We start from the raw sequence: 16,573 nt of genomic DNA, 5'->3' as shown, positions 1-16,573 counted from the left end.
TAGGATGTAGCATTCATGCTGCTAAGAGGCAATGAATTATCATGCGGTGGTGGATTTACGTTAAATGGAAAATATATACTATTTTATAAAACGAGAAAATTTATACAAGTCGGTGCTCAAGTGGGGAAAAAATAATTAAATTTAAGGTAATACTTATTATCAATTGCTTTCAAATAGTTTCGAAAAAAGAAATTGCTTTCAAATATTAATGACCAATTCTACATAGCTTAGTTAAGGAAAAAACAACCGTACACAATTCAATTATATATGGATGAGAATAAACACGTAAGATATACTCCCTCTGTTCCTAATTACTTGTCCACTTTTCTTTTTATAGCTATTCCTAATTATTTATTTATTTTGACAAATCAAGAAAGGGCAATTGTTTTTTACCAATTTACCCTTAATTAAATGACTAATTACTTTGAAAAATGTAGAACTTTTCATCCACTTCATAATTAATAGAGGTAAAATGGTAAATTCATTATGTCATTAACTATTTTTTTAATAGGTGTGTCAATTCAAAAGTGGACAAGTAAATAGGGACAGAGGAAGTATAAACTTCTTATTTTATAAAATAATAATACACAAACCGACAAAAATAATAAACGAGACAGCATGGTACCTAATTTCACTAAAATTCATTCTCTACGACTCTTCCTTGTGCTTGTATTTATTATTTTTGTTTTTATTTTTTAAATTTCAAATGAATATATTTTTTCTATATTTAGTATTGATTATTTTAATTTCAGCAATCACATAACATGTTTAAAATATTAGACTCAGATATTATTTCTTAAACAGAACAAGATAAAATACTTCAAAATTAAAATTAATATTATATTTAATTGACAATATAAATTTATCTATCAGATAAATCAAAAGAATAAAACTTGTTACTTCACCGTTGCCATAGGTGGACCCTCTTCACCACACAACTTTGAATTTCCTTGCACCTTCTTTGCCTTTAAGTTGAAAGTTACAATTTTTTGCATTTTTTAGGATTCCAATTTATCTCTAGTATCTAATAAGTGGGAATACCTACTACTTAGCACATGACAAGTGTTGGATGATATGTGCTTAGATAGTGTTGTATATTCTTCTTTTATGGTTGTACCTTTAAAATTTATATTATTGGACAATTTAACATCATTAATTACCTACCTCATTTGAGCCCATTTATATATATATATATATATATATATATATATAAAATAAACCACAATGCAAAGATTTTTATAGTATTTAGTTACATTGTAACTATTCAACCAAAAGGAGTACTTCTTTTAAATAATAAATATTTCATTGTATGAGCTATCTATTACTCATTCCTTTTGAATTTGTTAATCTGATTTTGATCTGACACATAGTTTACGAAAGTAAATTAGATTTTGATAAAAAACATTAAGTGATATTTGAAGTTGTCCCAGATTTTCAAAAAGACACCTTAACTTTGCATGCGTCCTATTACCCCACAAAACATTCAAAATCACAATAAATACACATTTTTTACACAATATTTCCACTTTGGATTAAAATATCCTTCGAATGTGCAATTTCTTAAAAACAAAAAGTCGGACCCATTATTGATGTATTGAAGGATGCTTTGGTAATTTCCTATGATGAATTCATTTTGTTTGTTTCTTTTAAATTTATTTTACTATACTAAATAATTCTATAAAATATTATGAATCACGATAATTAATTACTTAAATATTTAAAAGATATAAAAATATATAAAAGATCTGATTGACTCTTCAAATTTTACCGGTGATACATAAATTGGGACAAATGAAATAATATATATTATTTGAAAATTTCTTAGAAAGTACTATACAATAATTAACAGCTAGAAATATTTCAAAGACAAAAAAATTTGATTGAATCTCAAAAAAATTTTAGTACTACATAAATTGAGAAAGAAGAAATGACCTCTATTATTTGAAAATGGCGTAAAAGTACTACAAATCATACAATAAGAATTAACAATTTTAAATTTTAAAAGACTTTAATGCTTTATACTTATTCTATTTCCACTTTGGACAAAAATATCCTCCCAATATGCATTTTTTTTTAAACAAAAAGTGGGACCCATTATTGATGTATTGAAGGATGCTTTGGTAATTTTCCTATGATGAATTCGTTTTGTTTGTTGTTTAATTTTTTTTAAATAATTGTATAAAATATTATAAATCACAATAATTATTTACTTAAATATTCAAAAGATATAAAAATATGTAAAAGATCTGATTAACTCTTCAAATTTTATCGGTGACACATAAATTGGACAAATGAAATAATATATATTATTTGAAAATTACTTAGAAAGTACAATAATTTACAGTAATTAACAATAGAATATTTTAAAGACAAAAAAAATTGATTGAATCTCGAAATTTTATTAGTACCACATAAATTGAGAAAGAAGAAATAACCTTTATTATTTGAAAATTGCGTAAAAGATATTACAAATCATACAACAATAATTAGCAATTTAGATAATGATAAGGGGTAAACTATCCATTGATTTCATAAAGTGCACAAGTATTGTAGGACATTCCAAAATAGTATAATAGACAATAATTATTGGACGGATGAAGTAGGATTAAGTCTTTCTTTCAGTACTTTTCTCACATTAATTAATTTCTCTCAGCATTCAATTAGTGAATCTTTAGTAGAATTAATTACAATATTTTTTACTTAATACAATAAAAGTTCAAATAAGATTAACATAAAGAAAAAATAAAAAAATCCTAAAAATCTATCAATATATTAAACAACATACAACATATATAACAAACGTTCTAATAAGATTAACAAAAAGGAAAAAAAAAACAAAATTCTTAAAAATCATCAACAAACTACATACAAAATAAAAAGAAAGCTATTCCAACAAAAGAATACATAAAGTTAAAATGAACTTTAAGAATTCTAGCATCTTAAGCATATTGAGGCAAACATTTTAATTTAATGTCATTTCTCTCCAAAGAAAGAAAGGCATTGAATATTTTAATTTAATGTAAAATTGATTTTTTTGGGGTTATGAATATAAAAGGTTTGAAAGTTATGAATATTATTAATACTAATTAAAAGTATAATTTATGAAGATGAAGAAGTGTGAGTTATGAAAATAACTTTTAAAAATAATATAATTGAGAAAAATTCAAAAAAGGAGAAAAAAGAAAAATGACAATGAAGGTCATCGAGAGCGCCACATCACCATTTAAGGTAGCTCTACTGATAATTGTGAAGAAAGCATATTAATGGATTAAAAATCAAAAGGAGGTAATTAAACCCTAAAATATTATAAAGACATCTATAAAATTTGGTTGAAACTCAAAATCTATTAGTGCCATATAAATTAGGATAGAGGAAATAACATATATTATTTGAAATAACATGAAACATACTACAAATCACACAATAATTAGCAACCTCAAAATTTAAAGGACATACAAAAAATTTGATCAACTCTCAAAATTCTACTAATGTCACATAGTTTGGGATAGTAAAAGTAACATATACGTAAAATGTACTATAACTCATAATAATTAAATAACTTCAAAATCTAAAAGACATATACAAAATTTGCTTGAGTTTCAAAATTCTATCAATGACACATAAATTGGGACAAAGAGAATATTGAAAATTACATATAAAGTATTATTAACCACAATAATCAACAACTTAAAATTTAAAGAACATACAAAAAAATTGTTTGACCGTGAAAATTTTATTAATGTCACATAAATTAAAATAAAAAATAAAAATATATGTTGGGCCCGTGCTAGCACGGGCTACTGTAACTAGTACTCTAATAAAAAGAAATAAATCTTTGAACTATTTAATATTTTATCAAATTAAAACAATCATAAATTAATAAGTCTGCTAAACTTGCTAGTTGCTACCCTCACAATTCACATGGTATGCTAGCTGTACCAATTCTAAAGTATTTTAATTAAGAATCATAAATTATTCATCAACAATGCACCTACTCTTATATGATTTCCTTAAAAAAATGGTTAAGCACCTACTCTTCCAAATCTCTCAAAATCAGAGATTAAACGTCAATTTTGTCTTTGATCTCAAATAATTTTTAAAAAATGAAAAAATAATCAAGGCCGGTTCTTTATTAATGAGTTTTCAAGTGATATTTCTTATATTTTTACTGAACTTTTTCAGTACAATTATACTATCTGTGTAAAAGTTATTGAGTTTTCAAAAAATCCTATTTAATAAGAGCCTAAATCCGTCTCTGTGTTTGTTTGATTTTACATTGAACTATTATAACATACTATCTTTGATATATAATTATATATCATATATACACAATAATACACTATTCATACAATATCAATACATTACTTGTAGAATTTAGGCGAATTTGGGTGAGAAAACGAAGAAAGAAAAAGTCGAGCAGGTTTTGGCACGCAAGTCCGATCCGCGTCACGGACTTGCTCCCCTAGTGCACAAAAACCACCTCCGCGTTGCAAAGAAGACGTGGACTCCTCTTTTTCAAAAATAAATTTTGCGATCAAATATTTAAATGCATCTCCGCGTCGCAGACTTGTTTTCAGATAGTGATTTCTTGATCGTTTCTCATGTTTAACTATCTAAAAACACTCCTAAACATCCTGAGAACTTTCCTATCACTAATCACAGTCCTTGAATCCATAATTCAATTCAAGGAAAGTTAAGAGTCAAGTCAAGAAAATTTAAGAGTCAAGTTAAGAGAAATTCATAAAGTTTTCCAAAAAGTCTTTTACAAACGTTTTAACTTTTTTTTAAGACTTAAGCTTTGAGTTGAGTAAAGAGTAAGAGAAAAAGTTCATTTCTTCAAAGATTATACGGGAACTAAATATTCCCAAGAGTTAAAAATGTTTTCACATTTGAGCAAGAAAGGGAACATCGATTTCAAGAGAGCTTTTAAGCTAAGTTTTGAGTAATTATCTCAAACCAAAGAAAGAAGTTTTATTTTAAAACATATGAGCTAAGTATATTTTGGGGAGTAGTATTGAGCACCGATATGGGGATGCGAGTTCATAATAACTCAAGTCTCCATAAACCATGTAGCCATCATGGGTAGTAAATGATCATACTTTTTAGATGATTCCTTAAAGTGTTTTTTAGCATAGACTAGTGGATCCACTTAGTTAAGGCGTCTTATATAACATCAAAGTATAGGACAGTTCTGGCAGCGTGGGCAAGATGATGTATCACCATTTAGGCTCATAGTGGTGGTTATCGGTTAGAAAAACTCCCACAATATTATATTACTATATATGTAAACTGAGTTGTTATTGCATTTCTTTAACAAATTAAGTTGCTACTACTGTTTTAAATGGCTTTGTATAACCTCATCATTACTATTNAACATCAAAGTATAGGACAGTTTTGGCAGCATGGGCAAGATGATGTATCACTACTTAGGCTCATAGTGGTGGTTATCGGTTAGAAAAACTCCCACAGTATTATATTACTATATATGTAAACTGAGTTGTTATTGCATTTCTTTAACAAATTAAGTTGCTACTACTGTTTTAAATGGCTTTGTATAACCTCATCATTACTATTGTGTTACTTTGCATTTGAGTTAAGTTATCCATGAGTTGAGTAAAGCCAAGGTAAGTGTTCCTTTCAGATTCTTTTCAAGCTTACATATGTTTTAGTATTCCCCTCGCATACTCGTACATTCAATGTACTGATGTCATTTGGCCTGCATCGTCTTATGATACAGACACAGGTAATCAGGATCAACATCCAGGGCTCCGTTGATCCAGTTGAGCACTCAGAGTCAGTTGGTGAGTCTCCTTGCTTTTCGGAGGACTCATTTTACTTTGCTTTCTAGTATTTCAGTTGTTATGATGATTGGGGGTCGTGTCTCGACATCCCTCCTTGTTTTAGAGGCTTCATAGACAGTTAGTAGTTCAGTTGTCTTTACATTGTTATTTCTTATGTTAAGACTTGAGTTGCCATCTATGGCTAGTTGAATGTTTATTCTTAAACGTTCTAAGTTTATCTGAGATAGTTCTTTTATAAATGCATTTAATCATTGTAATAATGCATAGAGTTTTCCACTGAGTAAGTAAGTCAAGCCAAGGTTCGCTTGGGGCCAGCAATGGTTCTCGAGTGCCAATCCCGCCCAGGGTGTAGGCTCGGGGCGTGACAACTTAGATCCGCACGACTTTAAAATGCATCACTGGTTAGTAAGATCTACTTACTTAAATACCCAACATCTTTCCTGTGTTTTACCGATGTGGGACTTCTAATCTTATGCTGGGGTGTCACATACACCCCTTCTATGGACTCGGCGTCCTCGCTGAGGTTTGCCCCACCGTATGAGATTTACCTATACTCACCACTGAGGTTTGCCCTGCCTTAGTGGGATTTACCTAAACTCAAGTGAACTCTGGCCTACATCGACAAGATTGACACATGAGTGACTTTCATACCATTTGTAATGGCCCAACCCTAGTGATTTTTTCTGCTTTGGGCCTAGGCTCGCACGACTTTAAAACACGTCACTAGTTGGTAAGACCTGCTTAGTTAAACACCCAACATCTCTACTGTGTTTTTACTGATGTGAGACTTCTAATCTTAAGTCAGGGCGTCACATTAATATAGGTGGGATCATGAAATATTATTATTAACGAAGGTTAATCTTGATTACATCAAAATCGTTGTATCTTACTAATTTATGTATCATATTTATTGAATTAATGTAAAAATAATTTTATTATACATAAAGTACAATGAATACATTAATAATGTTGATGATGAAGTTGAAAATGATACAATATCTTTGGAACCAGTTGCACGTAAGAAAACACTTATCACGTCTAGAACTCTTCACATTTTGTGTAGTTTGAAAAGACAACAATGAAACTTTTGAATGCAATAAGAAAAGTTAGACATGAACTTCAATTAGATTAAATTTTAACAAAAAACAAAACACAATTAAATCATATTTCACTTTATTGTCTTAAATATATTTGTATTGGCTACCTTCACGTGGTATGCTAGTTGTACCAACTCTAACATAAACCACGCATGTTATCAAATCTCTCAACATCAGAGATTATATGGTTTTCTATTCATCTCAAATAATTTTTAAAAAATGAAAAAATAATCAAGGCGGGTTTTCTTTCTACCATTGGATCAAAATCATACTTTATTAATGATCTATATTGATTTTACATTGAACTGTGGTAATATATTATATTTATATTTGATATATAACTATATATCATATATACCCGATGATGCACTATTTATATAATATCGATATATTACACATATATACAACGATTTTTGTTGGCAGTATAGTTACATAGAATCCCTAAGCCAAGAGTTATAAATATTAGGATATGACTTTTTGCTTAAGATGCAAATTTACACACACGTGGTTAGGGGTGGACATGTTATGATACGGTACAATATTTGAAAGTTTTGATATCATAATTTTAGTATTCAATTTTTAAAACATTATATCATTACTATACTTTGGTATGATTCGATATATTGAAGTTAGATTTCGTTATTCAACGATATGGTAAATTGGTAACCATAATTTGTTCAGTTTCAACTATAATATACTCGTATAATAGAATATTATGACTTCGATAATAAATAAAAATGTTTCAATTGTATCATACTAACACATTACATATGTAGAAATATATATGCAAAATAAAGTACAAACAACTCATTTTTTTAATCAATTACAATTCAAATATATTTCAATCAAAATATCGTAGTCAATTTTTCAATTTTTAAACATTTAGTTTATTCTAATACTAAGTTGCATATTTGTTAGTATATATATATACCACACCAAATATCATAATTTCAAAATCACAATATAATATAATAATAATTTAATATAATATAATAATTCGATATATATAATACCATATCAATCCCTCCTACACATGGTATACAAAAATAGACATGAGAGTGTGGGGTGTGTCAATTCCAGAAAAGAATAATGAATACTCCCTCTGTCCAACGTGATTTATTTTTTCAACGCCAAATCAATTTGGAGTTCATTTGATCTGAATCAGACATCAACCATACATGTGATATCACATTTATTGCTAAGCAACTACTCTTCCAAAATAAATAATAAATTATATTATTCGTATATTAATAAGTGAAATATATAAATGGAGTTTTGAAAAAATTTAAAATGTATAAATACAAAATTTGTATATACTTATCCTATTAATATATTTACAAGCGAAACATACAAACTGACAGAACTATACAAATCGCAGCCTCTAGCAAACAAAACTATAGCTATAAGTGCAATTATCAAAATTATTGTTATAAAACCAACTTAACAGAGGTTTCATTTGATTGGTCAGTGCAAGTTGACTTTGATAGATTAATATTAACTTGTACACTACCTTCACATGGTAAGTTGGCCTATAAAAGTTAAGCCCAATTATGTATTCATCATTCATTCAATTTTAGAAAGGAAAAGAAATGACTTCTAAAAACACTCTTGTTAATGGTTTGAACAAATTCTCAGACCCTAACTATGTTTCAATTTTCGACACGACGCTTCGTGACGGAGAGCAAGCTCCTGGTGCCGCCATGACCGCTAAACAAAAAATGGACATTGCACATCAGCTAGTCAAGCTTGGTGTTGATGTTATTGAGGCTGGTTTTCCATCTTCCTCTGAGGTTGAGTTTGAGCTTGTAAAGTGTATAGCACATGAAATTGGTAATGTTAAATTAAATGATCGTCTTATTTAAGAAAATGTTTATATATATGTTACCATGCATATTTATATTATATCTGAACAGGTAATAGCATAGATGAAGAGGGATATGTGCCGATGATTTGTGGTGCGGCGAGATGTACTATGAAGGAGATTGAAAGATGTTGGGAGGCTTTGAAGTATGCAAAGAGGCCAATGATTTGTACGTTTATTGCAACAAGTGATATACATATGAAGTACAAATTGAATATGAGTAGAGAACAAGTTGTGGAGAAAGCAACGAGTATGGTAGCTTATGCTAGAAGCCTTGGATGTGAGCATGTTCGATTTGCTATCGAAGATGCTACAAGGTTTGCAAGTTTTACCTAACTATATACTCATCTTTTGATTTTAGACCACTAATTAGCTTGAGCCGTCACTGTCAGATCTGATAAGAAGTTTCTTTGTGATATTATTGGAGAAATTATCAAAGCTGGTGCAACATGCATCTGTCTTGCTGATACTGTTGGATGCAATTTACCAAATGAATTTGGACAACTAGTTGCTCATGTAAAAGCTAATACCCCAGGAATTCAAAATGTGATCCTTGCAGTACACTGTCACAACGATCTTGGACTTGCTACTGCCAACACATTAGCTGTATGTATTTGTTAGCGCGCTTCTAACTACTTCATTTCTAAAAATCTAATATATCGTTAGTTTGACTCTCATACATCGATGGAATTCAGGGAATTTGTGCAGGAGTAAGACAAGTTGATGTAACCATCAATGGTATTGGTGAAAGAGCTGGAAATGCTTCTCTAGAAGAGGTGAGGGAGGATAACCTTTAATTATTTTTATATATATAAAATGTTAATCTATCTCTAGCTAATTAATATTATTATTATTTCTATTTTATATAGATAGTAATGGCCATAAAATGTCGTGGAGAGGAAGTACTAGGTGGTGTCTATACTGGGATTAATACAAAACATATATTCACAACAAGCAACATGGTATGTATATATAGTATTTTAGTTGTTAAAATGAATAATGCATATAATAATATTGTTATACATATATATGCAGGTAGAGGAGTATAGTGGGCTTAAGCTGCAACCACATAAGGCCATTGTGGGTGTTAATGCTTTCTCTCATGAAAGTGGAATTCATCAGGTGAAGATCGACCAACAACCTTAAATTAAATCTCAATTGTGCCACAGACTTTGTTAATCTGTCAAGTTTTATAGGCCAACATACCATGTGAAGGTAGAGTACAAGTTAATGTTAATCTGTCAAGTCAACGAATCAAATCAAATTGATAAAAAAAAAATAATAATTAAGTTATCATTTGATTTAATTGATTTGTCGTTGAAAAAAAATCACATTCGTCATTTTTTTTCTTTCTAAAATTGGATGAGTGAATAGATAATGTACATCAACGTGATTTATATTTATATACATTTAGTAGTTATGGTGTATTATGCCTAATTAAAGTTTTAAAGATCATCTCATAAGCTGAGTTAACAAACTCAGTTCCATTATCAGACCTGATAATTTTCACCTTTTGATTAAATTGAGTATCTATGTACCTTAGAAACTGCTGCAAAGACACACAATTGGTACAAAGATTAATAACACAGGGGTTAGTAATACAGGGATTAGTAATGCAGAGTTTATTTTTATCAAGTGTTTGGTTCATTGTTTCCTACTTCATCTTGTATTTGGATTCAAACTCTATAAAAAGCTTCTTTCCAATTATACCCTTGTATTATTATGTAATTGGGTCAAGGTAGATAATTGCCGGACAATGTTATTTTTTTTATTACCTTCTAACTAGCTAGGTGAAGAACAATTTTGTTGTCATGATTGCTATTTTTCACTTGAATTATTTGAGGATAAATAATTGTCATTTTAATAAATTTAGCACTCACAAAATGACCTTTTTCAATTTAAAAAAGATAAATCATCTACTTTTAAAACCGATAAGACGGTAAACAATACTTAGTAAAATTGAGTAAACCATCTACATTTACACATAAAAATTGCAAGTTTTAGTTTTAATATGTATGCAATTTTATAAATTGTTCAAAATACAAATAATTAGAAAACCACACACACATATATTATACATTCAATTAAGAAACATCATGTGGTGATATATTTACCTTTTAATTAGTATATGTTGAATTCACATTTCAAAAATTGTATTGAATTTATTTAGTAACAAACAACTCTCTCTAATAATTTATATGCTAATTTATTTAAATTAATTTACTAATACAAATATAAAACATAAAATCAAGAAAATAAACAAAATGATTTGAGGGATGTTTTTGTCTTTACATAGACTTATCCCATGGTATTAAATTCTATGTATTACTAATACCTCCAAATAGAAGGTGTTAGTAATACATCCTCTAATACCATGTAGGGTGTATAACTAATCCATGAATTAGTTATACATAGGCCCAAACTCTTACCATACATGGTACTATATAATACCATACATAATACATGGACTATTTCTCCTAATACTTCCTACCAAACGACCCCTTAATATCTAGGTGACCAAGAGAATTCATAAAGAGATGAAAGAAGATGATGAAATCAAATTTTATAAAATCTATTTTAATATTTGGAGTACATGTGTATTTATATACATTTTAGTAGTTAGGAGATAGTTAATTATAACTAATTTTTAATCCTAACTATTGGACACTAGCCTAATTAACAACCTTAGGCAGCAATGACTAAACTACCCTTACAATGTATATTTTAGTCATTAACAATATTCATAATTTAAGTTAAAATAAGAAAATCTACTACTCCCTCCGTCCCATTTTATGTGAGGTAGTTTGACTCGACACGAAGTTTAAGAAAAAAATAAAGATTTTTTAAACTTGTGGTCTAAAATGAATGATAAAAATTTGTGTGGATATAAATCAATTCATTAAGAGTAAAATGAAAATTTTAAAGTTAAACTGTTACCTTATATAAAAATGTGTCATTTTTTTTTTAACCGACTAAAAAGAAAAATAAGTCATATAAATTGTAATAGAGTGAGTAAAATCTACCTTCTAAATAACATTATGTTCTCAATTTAAAAAGTTTCATTCTTCTTTTTTTATTAAATTATACGTATTTAATTTAGGATGGAATATTAAAGAACAGAAGTACATATGAGTTTATATCTCCTGAAGATATTGGATTTATTCGTGCAAGTGAACATGGCATTAAATTGGGAAAACTCAGGTACGCATTGATTTTTTTATTTTTTATTTATGTTTCATACAATCATTGTTTTATTATGATGATGTTGTGATACAATTGTTAGATTTCTTTGTTTGTTTGTTCGGTTATGTATTTATTATGCTCCTAAAGTTCTCAATTATTCATTTCGATCGATTATTTTACAAAATTTGTATACATTTTTTCGAAATATATCGTCTCCGTGGTTTTATTTTTTTATTAATATTGGTACGGTTCGCTTTCTACAATAAGAAAATAGTTATCTACTAGCCATGTTTTCTTTCTGTGATAATGCCGTAGATTTCAGGTTCGATAGTCTCGAGAAGGTATTAGCCACCGGTGACCACTTTCTAGCCTTTCGAAAATGACCCTCTCCTTACAGTCAAGTGGTTGAACGACCCCCATCCTCCTTAACTATGTATGGCTAATGAACTCCTCGCCTTAGTCCGTTCTTTTCCTTATTTGGGCTCGGGTCGTTAGTAGCCGTGGTAGTAATGCCCCGGAGCCCAGCTACCGACGGAAAGATTGAGCATAAAAATATATAGAGAATGAGCTATTACGTGCAAATAATGGAAATTCAATAATAAGAGTCTGATCTTCGATTATTGCATTATCATTTTAGTTCTTTTTTGCATTTGTGCTACTCTCTATTTCACTTTATTTAGTTGTTGTTGCTGCTTTCATTTATGTAGTCTCTTTTACGAGTTATTTTGAAATGTTTTACTTAAGTCGATATCGAAATCAACCTCTTCATCTTTATAAGGTAATTAATGGTAAGATTTGTGTACACTCTATTTTTTACAGAATTCACTTGTGAAATTACACAATGTATGGTGTTCCTGATATTGTTGGATTAATTTTATTTTTTTAAAAGTATATTATGTAAGAGTCACAAGTAAAAGTTAGAACATGTTACAATGCATACTTGCATATACTGAATTTTGACAAAAGCTTTCAAAGATATTTTTACTATTTAAAAAGTGATGAAATTAAAAGAAAATGAAAAATGATCAAAAGAGAAATTCATTCCACTCTTCTATAGTAATAATGTAAAGAAAATTAACTAAAGACAAAAAAAAAAAAAAAAAATCACATATGCGTAAAGATATCAAATAAGATAAAACTCAAAAAAAAAAAAATGAACCTAATAAAGAATTCAATAAGATAAATTTAAATCGTATAAGAGAAAAGATATTCAATCTAAATCTAATAATTCTTTTATTGCAGTGACATTGACATATTGTGACACAAATTGTTCATGTTTTTTCTTGTCGACTTACATATTTATTATGTTCCTTCCATTTTGTTTTATTTGATAATATTTAAGAGAGAATGATTATTTCATTTATATTTGAAATCTTTTAAATTTTGAATTTTGTATTCTACCTTTGACAAATTTGATAACATGGTGAATATTTTGTGCAGTGGGCGTCATGCATTGAAAGCCAAAATGCTTGTGGTAACATACATATTCTAAGTGTTCAACAATTAAATTATGATATTTTTATATCGATATGTATTAATACTCAATTTATTTTGTCATAGCTTGGATATAATTTTGAGGAAAAAGTACTTGAAGACCTCTTTTGGAGATTTAAGTCAATGGCTGGTAGTAAAAAGGTAAATTATATTGTTGATGTTTTTTTTATGGGATAAGGCACTAATACCCCCTAGACTATGACTGAAATCCCAGAGACACACCTTAACTAAATTAAGGTCCTATTACCCCTCTGAACTTATTTTTTTGTAATTTTGTACACCTTTTTGTCCTACGTGGCCTCCAAACATCTCCCACGCGCCTCACTTAAGTGGAGTCACGGAGTGTGCCACATAAGTCAAAAGGTGTACAAAATTACACAAAAAATGAGTTTAGGGGGGTAATAGGACCTTAGAATAGTTAAGGTGTGTCTCTGGGATTTCGGTCATAGTCTAGGGGGTACTTGTGCCTTATCCCTTTTTATATCGATGAAGTTTACTTGAGAAATTAAAGATTTACAAGGTTCAAGAAACTAAGCAAATGTGAGAAACATATAGTAATATATATAGAAGAACGTACAATAACGCGATTACCAAATAATACTACTAACGTGGAGAAGTGTAGAGACAAAGTATGACACCTTAACAGTAGTGTAGCTCCACCCTGGTAAGGATTGCGTATATCCTATCCTACATAAACTTTATAAAATTCTACTAGGTATATATTGTTGTTATTGTATGTTTTTCACCTATTTATCCTTTCTTACATCTGTGTTTTTCTTCAGAATATAACAGATGATGATTTAAGAGCACTTATATCAAATGAGGCTATCCAGACTCAAATTGCTTGAAAACTTGGAGATGACTACACAAATACATGTAAATAATACTTTCTTTATTTTTACTGGTCTTCCTTAATTAATTAACTTAGTTTTATAATATTTATTTATGCAAAGGATTGCAGTTAAATGGAAATATTATTTGATACAGGAGCTTCTCACCTATTGATGGCAGAGCTTATCTAATGTTGCAACAGCCAAGGGTTTTGTGCTACATTAATTGATGTATTAAATTTACTTAAAGGCTCTAAGGTGTGGATTCAACATTTTAATTTTATAAGTTCAATCTTTTAAAGTTTTTACTTTTTAGTATTGATCTTCTTGTACTTTCTAAACCATGAGTTTAGACTTTTATTTGTTGTAATTTTAATAAATTTAGATCCGCGTTAGAAGTATTGAGTTAAGATAAATATGATATGTGCATGTTGTGTCCGCCACTAGAGTTGGGGTATGCGCCTATATAATATCCTAAAGAGTCTTGAGTAAGAGCCATCTTTTTAATGTAAATATCTATATTTTAATAATTTCTACATTATAGCAAAAGTAACTTGAAATATATTAATTTTAAAAAATAAATTTATATCAAGTTAAATAGTGCCACATAAAATGAAACAGAAAAAAATACCAGCTAGCATATATATGTTCATAATGCACACTTAATCATAAAAGTTAGTAGGATTTTTAAATTGTGACTTTTGATTTATTTTGTTATTTTAACTTGAAAATAAAAATAAATACTACTCCCTCTGTCCCAATTTATGTGACACTATTCGTTTTTCGAGAGTCAAACAGTTTAAGTTTGACCGGGAATTTGCGCATAGAATCTTCAATTTTTTTAAAATGAAATTTATATATTTGTAAATTACGTAAAAAGTACTATAATTCACAATGATTTATAATTCAAAATGTTTAAAAGATCTATGAAAAATTTACGTTCAAAGATAGATTTATTTGAATCTCGAAATTTAAAAAGTGTCGCATAAAATGAGACGGAGGGAGTATAAAACTGCTAAAATATGACCACAATCCAAAAGCTCTTAGGATATTTTGGTAAGCTAATTATAATGGTCCCTTACTTACTAGATGTACCAATTCTAAGTATTGAAAACGTGTTCTATTTGTGGCATTGGTGAAAATGGTGAGGGAGGATAAACTTTTATTATTTTTTTGAGGTTATATATTGTGAGGAACTGAGGTTAAGCTGCAGCCACATATATGCATATCTTCCACTAACCTTTCGGTGGAAGAATCAACTACTAACCCAACTTAATCCATTAAGAAAAGTTACGAAAACTAAATTATGAAAGAAAACAACTAAGAACTTCAAAATTTGATAAAGGATCGAGTTTTTATAAACTCAATCAAAAGTTAAAACATTTATGAATCAACCCCTAGAAACTGAAAGTGATAGTACCCAAACTCTAATTAGTTAATAATGGGGTTGCAACCCCAAATGCTAGGAAACATAAAATTAATAGTCTAAAATCAGTGTCCGAAAAATGGACAAGAAGATGTAGAGAAACCCATGACATCCTAGAAGAATAGCTCACCCTTGGATTCGAAGTCAAGTGTCTCTCAACTGTGGCCTCGTATCAGCTGCCTAGATATGTCTTATACTCAATAAGAAAAGAGCAAGTGCAGTATTAGTACACAACAATAATGTATTGGTAGGATCACATAGCTAGTTCCAAACTACGAATGTAAACAAACAACTACAACATAGTAAACATGGGTCAACACGTATAACAACAATCACGAACACATAGACTCCTAGTCACAAAATCCTCATGAATCAACCAATAATTGGAAGATTTTCCATATGATCACAATTACACATACCAGTCCTTTCATGGAACCATAAATACTTATACCCAATCCTCCCACGGAATTCACACATAAATTGTAAGTGTACAAGCGTGGTACCCAAGCCAACTAGTGTTAGTATTCATACTAGGCATGGTATTCGAGGAAACCATTAGTGTTGATACCCAATTTTGACCCTCCCTGATATAAATTAATTTTCGAACTTCTTAAATTCCAAACGATTTGAAATAATTGACTTTATAAAATTCAAAATATTTTTCAAGTTACTTTTAATTGATTTTATCATTTTTATAATTTTTAAGTAATATATATGTTTTATATAATTTGTATATAATTAGTATATTTTATAAATATTTCAAAAATCATCTCAAAAATATTTTAATTTTAGTAAGTATTTAATTAAATTAGCTTAGTTTAAATTGTAGTTAATATTTTTGAAATTAATTAATTTTTAAGTTAATTATTTTATTTCGTTAA

The 16,573-nt window shown here is 28.9% G+C and overlaps 1 protein-coding gene and 1 pseudogene across 1 annotated transcript; both read left to right on the top strand.

The window, feature by feature from the left end:
* LOC125842566 (2-isopropylmalate synthase A-like) overlaps nt 1–16,573 on the top strand; it is a 157,731-nt pseudogene that overhangs the window by 45,667 nt on the left and 95,491 nt on the right.
* LOC125842567 (2-isopropylmalate synthase A-like) lies at nt 8,472–14,669 on the top strand. Its single transcript, XM_049521877.1, has 11 exons — nt 8,472–8,728; nt 8,812–9,076; nt 9,152–9,365; nt 9,455–9,535; nt 9,629–9,721; nt 9,795–9,881; nt 11,860–11,960; nt 13,383–13,416; nt 13,503–13,577; nt 14,219–14,312; nt 14,424–14,669. Exons 1-10 carry the CDS (start codon nt 8,488–8,490, stop codon nt 14,282–14,284), a joined length of 1,257 nt encoding a protein of 418 aa, XP_049377834.1. The 5' UTR covers nt 8,472–8,487; the 3' UTR covers nt 14,285–14,312; nt 14,424–14,669.

Source organism: Solanum stenotomum, chromosome 10, assembly GCF_019186545.1.
Source record: "Solanum stenotomum isolate F172 chromosome 10, ASM1918654v1, whole genome shotgun sequence".
In the NCBI taxonomy this organism is placed as follows: Eukaryota; Viridiplantae; Streptophyta; class Magnoliopsida; order Solanales; family Solanaceae; genus Solanum; species Solanum stenotomum.
This window is presented reverse-complemented; position numbering and strand designations above follow the sequence as displayed.